The 13,578-nt window shown below is 38.4% G+C and overlaps 1 protein-coding gene across 2 annotated transcripts in view; it reads left to right on the top strand.

Annotated features, from left to right (window-relative positions):
* The first annotated feature begins 2,606 nt into the window (after positions 1–2,606).
* LOC114655624 (aldehyde dehydrogenase family 3 member A2-like) overlaps positions 2,607–13,578 on the top strand; it is a 76,349-nt gene continuing 65,377 nt past the window's right edge. Inside the window, exon 1 of one of the 2 annotated variants that reach the window (XM_028806749.2) lies at positions 2,607–2,693. In XM_028806749.2, the coding sequence (XP_028662582.2) occupies positions 2,609–2,693 (85 nt within the window). In that variant the 5' untranslated portion in view covers positions 2,607–2,608. Of the gene's footprint in view, positions 2,694–9,421; positions 9,581–13,578 lie in introns of those variants that run through there. The other variant, XM_051931341.1, reaches the window with a different exon arrangement.

Raw genomic sequence — 13,578 nt, 5'->3', positions numbered from 1 at the left:
ATTATTGTTACCGTACCAACAGTATTAAATAATTATGTATTTTTTAATAAATTTGTACTCCCATATTTAAACCCCGTACTCACTCAAGCAATATAATTTTTAGAAACACGCATTTATGTTTATGTATTATGTCTCTGTTGCTCCTGTAATATTCACAGGGAGAACGAAACGAGAATGTAAAAAATATGTCCTCTTTCTTTTAACTAACGAATCATATAAAATAGATTTTTTGTTTCTAAAAAGAACTACGACAATACTAATATAAAAAGAAACTCGGATTCTTATCTTATGATCGGAAGGTGGCATATTGACAGCGATTTCATCATCTTTTATGGTTACAGGGTTAATCAACTCTCCTGGGGCCTCATGTATAACGCCGTGCGTAGAACTCACACTATAACATGGCGTAAGCACAAAAGCGCAAAATTTCACGTTCTTCCACTTCATAAATCCCGATCAGCATGAAAAGTAACGCACGTGCACGCGCCTTCTGTTCTGCCCCAACTCCTCCCAGAATTACGCCTCTTTGAATATGCAAATCAATATAAATAGCCTTCTGTGAAAAGACAATGGGAAAAGCACAGGGGAAAATATAAGAATTTCCGCGAATACCAAGTGGAGGCAAAGGAAAAACGTACTATTTGTTGGTTTAAACGGTATAATCAACAAAAGAAAGTTGATCGAGTGACAGGGTGTCGGAGAAACTTGAAAGATCAAATTCACAAAGTCGCACAGTGCCCGAAATAAAAAAGAAATCACATATCAAAGTCGCCGTGAAAAGGCAAGTCGTAGCCCACCGTCTGAGTGTCATATGAAAGCGTATTAGGGTACAAACAAAAAACATAGGCACACAGTGGGGAAAAAAGCACGAAATGTCAACTTTAATCTCGAAATTTCCACTTTAATCACGTAGTTTATATTGCCATTAAAGTAGAACATCATAAACTTCATCTTAAAATCGTTTATTTTACTAGTTTCTCAAGTAGCATGTTAAATGCTTTGTTCTGTGTTTGATCTTCTATGTGCTCTATGTGTGTGAATCACTACGTGCTTCCATTCTTTCTCTTTCTCCGACAGGACACAGAATGCATTACATTCGAGATATTACAGCTCTCTGAATAATTAAAATACTGAGATGTATACATGATACCATTTTCATGATGATAGGAATGAAAGCATGTTATTAAACATGGGAACACGGTGGCGCAGTGATTGTTCATATCTCACGCAAGAGGCTTGCTGCACCATGTGCGACCTTCGATGAAATAATTTATTACAGAAGTACTGTCTCTTTCAAACGTACTAACCTCCAATTCCTGTCCATACTTTTCTTTCTCCAATCGCCACACAATCAGCTCTGTAATAGACGTTAAGCCATTTGTAAGCTTAGAACGCCAATTCTTCAAAACTTTTAAGGAACATTGAAATATCTTCGTAGTACATGTTTAATTATTCTATTCGTCTATCCTTCCAGTGTCGCGTCAGCACCAGCAAGAATACAGCGCAAGGCAGGAGCTATCCTTGAACTAGCTATACGCTGCAGCACCATGTCCTCACATGTTTAATTATTAACAATACAGATTATTTAAATGAAGTTAGTTTTATCTGTATACTATAAGCAACATATTTTGCTGCATTTCATCTTAAAAATGATATTGTCATCATACGCGCTTTATAAAGTAGCGCAGGTTGTGCAATATTATAACTGTAGTGTAAGTTTACAGTGAGGTGATTGTACTTATGAGTAGAAACAGTTCTACAAGGAGCACTTGATGGACTGATTGAGTGCGTTTATAGTTCTTTGGATGAAACTGTTTCTGAAACGCGAGGTCCGTACAGGAAAGGCTTTGACGCTTTTTGCCGTGGTTGAGGTCGTGTGTACTTGAAACTGTATACCGATAATTCTCTTTCAGGTCATCTGCTGCTGTGATTCACACTCAGATACAGTGATATAAATACTCTGAGTGGTGCAGTGAGAGTAATATGGAAAAAGATGATCCGCAGTGGCAACCCTTAACGGGAGCAGCAAAAAGAAGAACAAGATGCAGTGAGCGTAACAACGCTAAAGCAGTTATGGTATTTGGAATACTATGGCTATTCCCTGGCCCATTATATTGCTACAGGTTAATTACAATCAGATGCATTACACTAATAAACAATATGCAGTTCATTTCAGTGTATTTATAAAGCCGCGTCAGGAATGTGGAGCTAAGAAAGAAAGGATGAGCACACAGGAACAGTAGTTTGACCATTCTGTGGACCATTATATTGTTACAGGTTAATTACAATCAGATGCATTAAATTTATGAACGATATGCGGTTAATTTCAGTGTATTTGATAAAGCCGCCACCATGGATGTAGATCTAAGAAAGAGTAACCACACAGGAACAGTAGCACTGCTTTGACGCTGGGTGCCGCCAGTCTGCAAAACCGAGCGGAGAAATTGCGTACGCCAAGGTATGAGTTACCGTGGAAATGTGCGTGGCTTTACGCCAAGTTTAGGTTTTATACATCGCGATTTGAGCGTGGAAATGTTGCGTACGCACCGTTTATACATGAGGCACCTGGTTTTGCAACGAAACCTCTCTGACAGAGGATGGCCGCTGAATGAGGGGGGCGTGGCCTGGAAGGACGGATCTGTTATTGGAGTGCGAAGAAAAGTCCGGTACTGAGGGGGAGGAGAGCAGTTTCGGTAAGTTGAGTTTTTAATGTTATATACAGTGATATATAGCGTATCTCTTAAAATGTATTTCTTCACAAATATTACAAGCAGCACCACCGCTGGGCAACGGTGTTTCGCAAACCCGCATGAGGTCGAGGAAGCCCAACAACGGTACTGGAGGCTGAATGTACCATGAATGACTTTGAAACCTAACAGCACCTAACAAACCGTATACAAAACTGGGTTGAATAAGAAGTTAATCATTTGAATGTCATTCATCATCGGTTTGAAAATAATGTTGGGAAAAAAAGCTTTTCTTTTAATCGGTTTGTAGTGGGCGGTGAAATAGTTGTAGATTTTTGATTTTCACTTGGGTCTGCCTGGGAACATACTTCCCGCAGAAGGCGACAAATCACAGTATTTAAGATTCAAGACTTTTATTCGTTACACACACACACAGATAATTATACATGTATAACGTGAAGTGAAATGAAATGCTTCACGCCACGCCCCCAGCATTCCAGTTTCCCTGTTATTCTTTTTCATGTATTAAAACGGTAGCACCTGTAAACCATTTTCATTATCCTATACCAGGGGTCGGCAACCCGCGGCTCTGGAGCCGCATGCGGCTCTTCAGCCTCCTTGTAATGGCTCCTTTTGGCCTTGACAAAAAAAAAAAAAAAACATGAAAATGAATAACGGCAATTTCTTAATTTAATTTGTATATAATATATGTAATATATATGATGTTTATTTACTACTACTACTGTTATACACTTTAACATCTAATTTTTATTTTTTATTTATAATTTGTCAACTAAAATATGCGTCACATCTACGTCTATAGCCCTCGCCTTTACCTGCAGGTGGCTTCTGGAGTGTGCGACCCCTGCACTAACCATGAATAAATCCCAAAAATGAAAAATCCCAGAAGAGAACAGAGAGTTTAATTCTGCGTGGACAGAAGCATTTGCCTTCACCGCCAACGACGCTGGCTTACCGGTGTGCTTAATATGTGGCGATAAATTATCGAACAACAAAAAATGTAACGTTGAAAGACATTTTCGAAACAAGCACTCAGCATTCACTGAAAAATACCCAAGTGAAGATGAGCGAAAGAGAGCAATTTCGGAACTGCAACGGAAAGCTGAACAGAGCAAACATACTTTCAAAAAGTGGATCACTTCTCCACAATCGACTACAGCTGCTAGTTTTGTGGCAGCTCAAGAGATCGTAAGGAGGGGTAAGCCGTTCACAGACGGAGAATACATGAAAGAATCGTTCATAAAAATATCAGAGCATCTATTCTCTGACTTTAAATGTTTTGGCGTAGGATGTTTTGGTGTTTGAGCGCATGATGACAGTGTTTGCCAGAGATGTACAGAAAGGTACACTCTCTCACTTCCCCTCCCTGAGAGAGTTCAAAGCAGTGAACATTCACATAAATTGTGATTATTTCCACCGTACAATTATTGCAATGCAAGCTGCATTTAGAGAAAGATTCAGTGAGTTCAGAAAGAAAAAAAACACTCTCTCCTTCCCTGGACATCGACCCATCCCTGCTGAACACATCCGCATTCACAGGAGTAAGTAAGCCCGATCTAGAAATTGAACTGGCCGCATAGCGGATAAAGATTTATGGGTGTCCAAGTTCAAATGCCTGACAGCGGATCTTGAAGAAGTCGCCCGTCAGAAGGCTACTCTCGCTAAAGAGCACAAATGGACTGATATTGAAAACCTCCCCAAACCCGACAAACTTGTTTTCAATACATGGAGTGCCATTCCCGAAACATATATGAACATGAAAAAATATGCATTTGGAGTCCTGTCCATCTTTAGCTCAACATACTTATGTGAGCAAGTTTTCTCAAGCATGAACTTCATAAAGTCCAACTATCTCTCCCACCTCACACATGAGCCTGCAGTCCTGTGTGAAGGTCAAAGTCACATCGTATAGCCCCGACATAGAACAACAACATTTATTTATATAGCACATTTTCATACAAAAAGTAGCTCAAAGTGCTAGAGATGATCTGCAGCGAACTTCAGAAACAGAAGTCACATTAAACAGGTGAGAACAATAGCATTTAATAGGCTAATATTTAAAAAAAAAAAAAAAAAAAAACATTTATTTCAGACCCGGAGCTGATGTAGGTTTTTTTGTATGTTCAGGTGCTTCAGTTGATTGCTGGCTGAGAGGGAAACCTGAAGAGGATGAGAGCACACTGAAATGGAATTTTATGTTTACTTTTTTAAAGCTGCTAAGCTACAGCTAAATGTTTTATTTATATTAAAGTGGGCTAGTTTTTATTTTAATTTTATACAGGTATAGGAAGGACTCAAATAGGCCTGCAGAGTTCAGTTAAATTTATTTCAAAGTAGGCCTACACATGCACACTGCACTTCTGTTTGTTGTATTCCGTGGTTGTAACATGTAAAATCTAAAAAAAGATTAAAACTTTTAAAAGTTTATAAGCTGTGTTATGTTTTGCGGCTCCAGACTATTTTTCTTTGGAGGAAGAGGGGGCAAAATGGCTCTTTTGATAGTGAAGGTTGCAGACCCCTGTCCTATACAGTACTTATATTTTTATCATTGTGGATTAAAGTTTAAAGTGTTCCTCTCCTGTGCATGTGATTACTTGTTTGTTGTTTAGATGCTTGTCATTTTTAACTACTAAGAGCATAAAATAATTATTATATTAAAAAGTTTGTTATTATTAAATACAAGTACATTGAAATCAATATACTTTATTCTTGTACATTTTTTCAGCACATTTTTATACAAACAATGTAGCTTAAAGTGCTTTACAAGATGTCAAAGAAGAAGGTACCTGCAAAGAAAAACATTAAAATTATATAAGAAGAATAATGCATACATAGTTTGCACAAAATAAATAATACACATATCAGAGATCTAATTAAGAGAAACAGTTCTTACATATAGAATTACCAACATCATTATGGCACAGTGGCACCACTCCTGTCTTGCAGTAAGGAAACCAGGGTTCATATCCTTGGCCCTCCCTGTGTGGAGTTTGCATGTTCGCTTCGTGTCTACATGGGTTTCCTCCCACAGTCCAAAGATAGACAGACAGGTTAGGTTTATTGGCGATATTAAATTGGCCTGAGTGTGTGTGTGTGTGTTCTTGCCTTGTACCCTATACTGGCTGGGATAGTCTCCAGCATCCTGCCACCCTGTTCAGGACTAAGCATGTTAGAATTTTTTTTAAGTATTTCTCCAACTGATTGTCCAACGATAAGGTCGTTGGCCAGGGTGGACAGAAAAAATTAAACTCCAGTTAAGCTTGAGGAAAAAAACAAAAATCAAAATTTTTAGGGGCTCCAGGCCAAAAGACTCCACTGGGCATTCTGCCTAATACACTATAATGTTCTTAAGTGCTCTTTACTGTGTTTTTTTTTTCCTTTTTCTTTTTTTAAGGCTTTGTCTTGGAGGTTCAATGCAGTGGGTCTCATAGCAGGTTGGGGTATTCGCTTTCATTCAAATATTTGAACATCACAGGTGGCTGTACAGAACTTTGATCAGGTGGTAGCAGTGCAGAATGCTTCCACAAAAGAACCAGAAACGAAAATGGAGAAAAGTAAAGATTAATAAAGATTGCAGGTTGTTTCAAGAATATCATAATTTTGTGCATATCTGATTTATTAAGGATAGAACAAAAATATTAGTTTTTAGGATTTTTTTTTTGTTTAAATGATCTAAAGTGTTAGCCTGGTGTATCTGTATTTGTAAAATATTCCAGATGTTTGGTGCATAACAACCAAAGGCCACATCATAAGAGTAATAATAATAAGCAGACCATTATTAGAAGATCTTAGGTTACGACTTGGAATGTAGGGGGATAGGCACTTCAAAATACATAGGAAGGAACAAGATTATTTAAAGGTTTATATAGCATTAGTATTATTTTAAAGTCAATTCTAAGAGACGTGGGTAACCAATATAACGATGCGAAAACTGGTGAGCTGTGTGCTCAGATTTTATTTTTTTGGCTAGGATTCATGATGCTGCTTTCTGTACTAACTGCAACCAATTGATGTCTTTCTTAGGTAGACCAAGTAGGGAATGCATTACAGTAATTTAGCTGTCTAAAACAAAAGAGTGAATTCATTTCTCAGCATCATATAGTGTTATAAGAGGTCTAACTTTTGCAGTGTTCTTTAAATGGAAAAATGCAGTCTTAGTAATCTGGTTAATACATGGTTTAACGATTAGGTCAGAGTCCATGAATACACCTAAATTCTTTACTTCCACCTTGACTTTTAATTCTAATGGATCAATTTCATTTCTAATACCCTCATTGTTTTAATTTTTACTAACAATGTTTAACAATAAGGTTTCAGTTTTTTCCTTATTTAGCTTGAAGAAATTATTACACATCCATTCAGAAATAAAAGACAGACATTGGGTCAGAGATTCCTAAAGTCAGTGTCATCAGGTGCTATAGATACAGTAGGTAAAGATGTTTGTCATCTGCATGGCTATAGTACTTCACCTTGTGTTTTGAAATAATCTAGCCAATGAGAGCATATAGATAGAACATAGCAGAATAAATCCTTGTGGTAAGCCATATACAATACCACAGATATCTGAACTATAATCACCATAAATAACAGACTGCTAAACAAGACTGAAACCAATTTAAGACCCTGCCTGAGTGGCCCACCGATTGACTAAGGTGACTTATTATAATACTGTGGTCTATGATGTCAAACGCTGTGCTCAGGTCTGGTAGAACCAGAACAGATATGTGAGATGTTAAGTTATATACTACTTTAAGCTTGCGGTGTGCTGGAACCCTGCCCAGGATTTGTTCCTGCCTTGCACCCTGTGCCGGCTCCAGCAGACCCCCGTGACCCTGTGTTAGGACATAGCGGATTGGACAATGACTGACTACTTTAAGCAGTGCAGTTTCTGAACTGTGAAATGTCCCAAAACCTGACTAAAACTTATCAAGAATAGAATTTTTATTTAAATAGTAATTTAATTGCCAAAAACTACTTTTTCTAGAATTTTACTTAAATAAACAGTTTGTTTTTTTGGTCATTCATAAAAGGTCTGTACGTAGTCACTGAGACTTTATCTCAGCACAGAAAAGTGCTGTCACACACAATCCAGGCAAAGGAAAAGCAGTTGAATCACTTAATGCAGTTCTGGTACTGGAGTGTTATGGTGGCTGCAGACATTTTTTCCAGCTAAATCTCTGATTTGAGGCCTGACTGTGTTGTTGGTTTAGCTTTATAATGTGGGGGCTCAATTTCAAGTATGCGTAACACAATCTTAGAAATTCAATAATAGGTGACCTTTAGTTCACTTTGAAATTGAGAAGGAATGTTATTGTTGCCAATGTGTGCATTCTGTGGGAGTTAATCTGGATTCTTATTTATTTATTTATTTTACTTCATTTCAATTCATTTTAACTTCTTTTTTAAGTTGTAAGCAGAGTAGTGCACAAATGACAATGTTATTACCAGCTAGCTAGCAACCTTGGGCTTGGGCTACTTGCAAGCTTTTGTTCCTTAATAAGAAGCAATTTTTGGTTAATGGAAGATGCCTTGATTAATCTGTATTCTGCAGAGTCAGAAATTCGTACCTGAATTTAATTTATTTCTCTGGTTACAAAAAAGTGTTACTTTTAATGAATTTGGACCCGTAGTCTCTCATCTTGTTCAGAACTTGATGACTTTCTAAAGCATGGTGAAGGACACAAATTCCAGACAATGTCCTGCCTGGCCCATACCCTGCAATTCATAATGGATGTTTCAAAGTCTTCGGGTAGCTCTCCATATAGCCTGTACTCTTCCAGTGACTGTTGCAAGTCAGAGAGGAGTTTTTTGAAGCTGAAATTAATAAAGAACTATTTGAGATCTTCCATGGATCAGGAAAGCTGGAGTGTGCTGGCAATAATTATTATCAACATCAAAGTTGGGAGAGAGATTGCTTATGACAATGTTATTACTGACGCTGTCTCCAGAAAATCCAGAAAAATCATGTGACATACATTAAGGAAATTTATTTTATTATCTAATTATTTATTATAAAATTATTATAACATAATTCTTACTATGTAATTTAGTTCCTAGCTCACATGTGTTTATGTCATTATTTAATTAATATGTCATTTAATTTGCACAGTAGCTTATTTGGTCATTTAATACACTGTTTTATTTAAATAATTAAAGTGCTTATTCACTTCAAATGTTCTCCGTGTTTTTTTACGTGGCTTTTAGTGCACTTACGTCATGGTTTTATTGTGCGGGTTAGGGCTATAGGGCGTTCCAATTCAAAATTTGCTTAGGGATTCTTCTATTGAACCGCACAACCTATCTAAACGTGCTTTAAAGCTGATCTGCGCACGCGCAGTATACAGTTCCCCTCTCACGACACCGTACCCATCGATTTGTGCAACATTGGCTGAGGGTGAGTAATACCATGCTGGCATCTTCAAGTATAAGGCAGAAACCAATGTCCATCACATTACACATTCGGTAATACTGAGCTAATTTAGAGCCACTTAAACGGTTTAGAGTGTCTTTGGAATGTAGTAAGGCAATCTGAGCATCGCACGAATAAAAGGAGAACATGTAAACTCGACTGAGACGTCGCCTCTTGCGTACTTTGGTCCGTCTCATGCCTCCTGTCGGACTTGAATTTTTCTCGCTTTACCATTGGATGGCACTGTTTCACCGGCACGCTATCCTTGGAGGCAACCATTTGTTTAGATAAAGAGGGGGGTGAAAGTGTGAAAAGGAGGAGGGGAAAAGTAAGAGGTCGTCACCATCCTTGACGGGCCAGATTATCGAGTTCTTTTGGCAAGCAGGGAAGACTCGTGTCTAGCACTTTAAGGGCCAGTAATCACTCGTGAGCAGCGGCAGTCGGACGACTTATCACTTTAAAGGTACAGTGACCCCCCAGACTCACTGTGAAGCGGGTTTGTTTTGAGGAAGAGGCTTTGTTGCGCATGCGTAGAAATGTCTCTCGAGTGGAGTGGAGATTCGGCCCACGCCACACTTGTCGTTTAAAATGAAAAATAATATTAGTGTAGGGAGCGAGTAGTCGTCTTGACAAAATAATTGAAGTTGAAAAAGTCTTGCGGTCGGTCTGTTGTTATCTGGCAAGTTGTATTCTCTGAAATATCCTAGCACCGTTACACAGTTTGGCTAAATAGGGTTTTGTAACAAACTGGTCGATAAAAGTTGTTCAGTTTCAACAGCAGCGTGCACATTAACAGCTGGTGGGTCTGGTAATTGCATTTAGTCGGAATTGAACGCCCGTCAGTCGTTACCAATAATGACGGGTATGTTGAGCCAAAGTGTTGTGAAACACTGCGCTTTGTGTTGATTTTGGTATACGGACTGTTGCCTGCACACGCTTTTTAATTTGCTGTAGAAGTTACGACAGTAGCACAAGTAAGATCTCGACGCCGCATGTCAGGAAATCTTTTATTTTATCTCGTGAATTTGACTTGTTTCTGCCATTGATAGACGTACGTAAGCCAGGCTGCGGTTTGTTTGCCGACATACAGCAAGACTTTGGCACTGCGGCTATTAAATGACGGCGTCAGACATTTGAACGAGAGAATCCGGAGCAGTCACGCAATCCCATGTACGGCACTAGTAAACATCATCAAGTCACATATGTGTCTTATGTCAAGTTAATTTTATAGTTTTTGCGACTACACGACCAAACATAAAGTGACATCCTCATCATAACCATCACACCCAGAGAAGGCAGCAAAGTGTACAAGGATTTCGAATCCGTGCGTCGGTCAAGTTCAACGTGCATATTCGAGCAGCGCAGTTTCTGCGAAAGACTACCACACCCAAAATTGTTAAATCGCGTCGGCCCATTATTGTGAAAGAGAAAGTTGAACGAATTGAATGGGCCAAGTGATTATGAATGGCATATTTACTGGCAAGCCCGTCACATCTGCAGCCAGTACGCGACAAACGTAAGATTTTTAACGGCGGTGTTAATACTCGACCTGTGCTCGAGCTTTCCTCGAATTTGCACTCACTGATATGTATGGGATAAACTATAATGTGTATATTGAAATCTTTTGGGTTATGTTAAATATAAAGATTACAGTTGTCTGTTTTACTTATTTGTTGTATAATATATCATATAAGGAAATGTTCAGTTTAAGTAAACTTTTTTTTGTAAAGAGTCAAAGGTCGGAATATAAAAGAGGAGAGTGCATCAAATCAGATCAGGAGATGAGAGGAGTTCAGAGGAGAAAGGGGTGATCCAGTGAAGGAGCTGCTGGGATTCTTTTTTATGTTTGTGGATTGTTCAGTTATTGTTAATTGTATACTGTATTGAATAAGACGACACCAGTTGTTAATGTGCGTCCCTTCTGAATTTGTGCAAAGACACAGTAGTCACCAAATCAACTGTATACTGTACCTCATCACATTTTGTAAATATTGTACATCGAAAAATGACAGCAGACTAAACAATGCAGTTAACACTAGAATTACCAGAGCCTACGAAAAAACTCGTAAATCCGTCCCACCTTAAATCGCGTCTTAAAGCTGTTTGCACATCTCCGCCAGAGTCTTTTGTCATCTAAATGTGCTGATAAACACAATCTACTAGCAGCCAGCTATTCCATCCCCCCACCGACTTAGAATGAACTCCTAGCTCATGCCTTGCCTTGATTTCATTATTTGGGATTGAAGTGGAGTTTTACAGTGGAAATAATTCGAGCGTTATTTGGAATACACGCATTTCATGTGTGTTCCGTTTCTACAGTATAGTACTAGTCTGTGCAAACACATTTTTAAAACAAACGTTTTTCATATTCTAATAGTAAATGACAAAATGTAGGCATAAACTATATAACGTATGAAGCCTGAAGTCCATATATCAAAGAAACACTTTCACAAAAGGTACAAATAAGAGAACACGTGCGCTTTTCTTCAAAAGTATCACTGCACAAAAAAAAAAAAGCCGCATTGGCATGCCACATTGACACTCTTACTACAACTGCCGCGGTGGCGAAATGGTATCAGCTCCTGACTGGGGACCAGAGGGTGGCGAGTTCGATCCCGCACGGCTCCACTTTGAGAAATGATCTGTTCTTATTCTTACAATTTTAGAATAACAACATAAATTTCATTTCAGTCTGTAACAGCCGGTGTAACTTATCATACTGGTAAAGGTTAGCTTTTTTTTTTTTTTTTTTTGTTTAATTCACTTTTCATTCTCGCAGTCTATGCATACTAACGCCCCCCCCCCCCCCCCCCCCCCAAAAGGGTTCTGACACATAAACGCTGGCGAAGCTGCCTTCTTCTTATCTCACATAAAATTTTCACACCTGATCTGACGCTGTTCGTTTTCAAATAAGATTGCATTAGTGCGATGAAGTTTTCACATATATCGTCTCTTTCAGGTGTGTAATAGAAACCACAGCATAGAGAGAAGTGAGTACATTGCTTCTTACAGGAAAAGGTGATGGAAAAAGTGCATTGGTACAAGAGTGCAGTCACGAGTATACTGCAGTCTTTATGTGAAAACAGCATAAATAATGTGAAATCATTCTCTCCTCTGCATATCCTGGAGTACAAAAGAAACAGCATACAGCAACATGTGGGGACTGGCAGGAACACTCAATAACACTGAATAAAAAGAAAATCAAGTGACGGTGAGATATGAAGGAAGGCAGCTTCGCCAGCGTTCATGTGTCAGAACCCTTTTGGGGGGGGGGGGGGGGGGGGCGTTAGTATGCATCGACTGCGAGAATGAAAAGTGAATTAAACAAAAAAAAAAAAAAAAAAGCTAACCTTTACCAGTATGATAAGTTACACCGGCTGTTACAGACTGAAATGAAATTTATGTTGTTATTCTAAAATTGTAAGAATAAGAGCAGATCATTTCTCGAAGTGGAGCTGTACGGGATCGAACTCACCACCCTCTGATCCCCAGTCAGGAGCTGATACCATTACGCCACCGCGGCAGTTATAGTAAGAGTGTCAATGTGGCATGCTAACGCGGCTTTTTTTTTTTTGTGCAGTTATACTTTTGAAGAAAAGCGCACGTGTTCTCTTATTTGTACCTTTTGTGAAAGTGTTTCTTTGATATATGGACTTTAGGCTTCATACGTTATATAGTTTATGCCTACATTTTGTCATTTACTATTAGAATATGAAAAACGTTTCTGTTTTAAAAATGTGTTTGCACAGACTAGTACTATACTGTAGAAACGGAACACACATGAAATGCGTGTATTCCAAATAACGCTCGAATTATTTCCACTGTAAAACTCCACTTCAATCCCAAATAATCAAATCAAGGCAAGGCATGAGCTAGGAGTTCATTCTAAGTCAGTGGGGGGATGGAATAGCTGGCTGCTAGTAGCTTGTTTTTATCAGCACATTTAGATGACAAAAGACTCTGGCGGAGATGTGCAAACGGCTTTAAGACGCGATTTAAGGTGGGACGGATTTACGAGTTTTTTCGTAGGCTCTGGTAATTCTAGTGTTAAAGTAAGACTTGCTGATAGGAGTTTGGAGCATCAAATTTCTAACACACTGTGGCTGAATCAACAATAGTTTGCATGGTTTATAGAAACAATTACTTCCTAACATTTATCTTGTGCTTGAAGAGTAACAACATTTTCCATTTAAATTTATGTTAAATTTGCACTTCTTACACTTTTGCTTTTTAAGCACCTTGAGCACGGGAAAGTGCTATATAAATAAAATTTATTATTAAGAGTAATAAAAAAAAAAACCCCACAGAGTTGAAAAATCATTAAGGCAAAACGGACTTGGAAAAAACAATGAATCCACTGGAAGCAGTGTGTGCACAAACATAGACTAACAAAAACGATGTGCATAATGTACAAGTAGGCAAGGGGTACATAGCTGCAAACAGGTAAGGGAAGTATGTCTT

This window comes from Erpetoichthys calabaricus, chromosome 8, assembly GCF_900747795.2.
Source record: "Erpetoichthys calabaricus chromosome 8, fErpCal1.3, whole genome shotgun sequence".
In the NCBI taxonomy this organism is placed as follows: domain Eukaryota; kingdom Metazoa; phylum Chordata; class Cladistia; order Polypteriformes; family Polypteridae; genus Erpetoichthys; species Erpetoichthys calabaricus.
The sequence above is the reverse complement of the archived record's forward strand: the minus strand, read 5'-3'. Positions and strand labels throughout refer to the sequence as shown.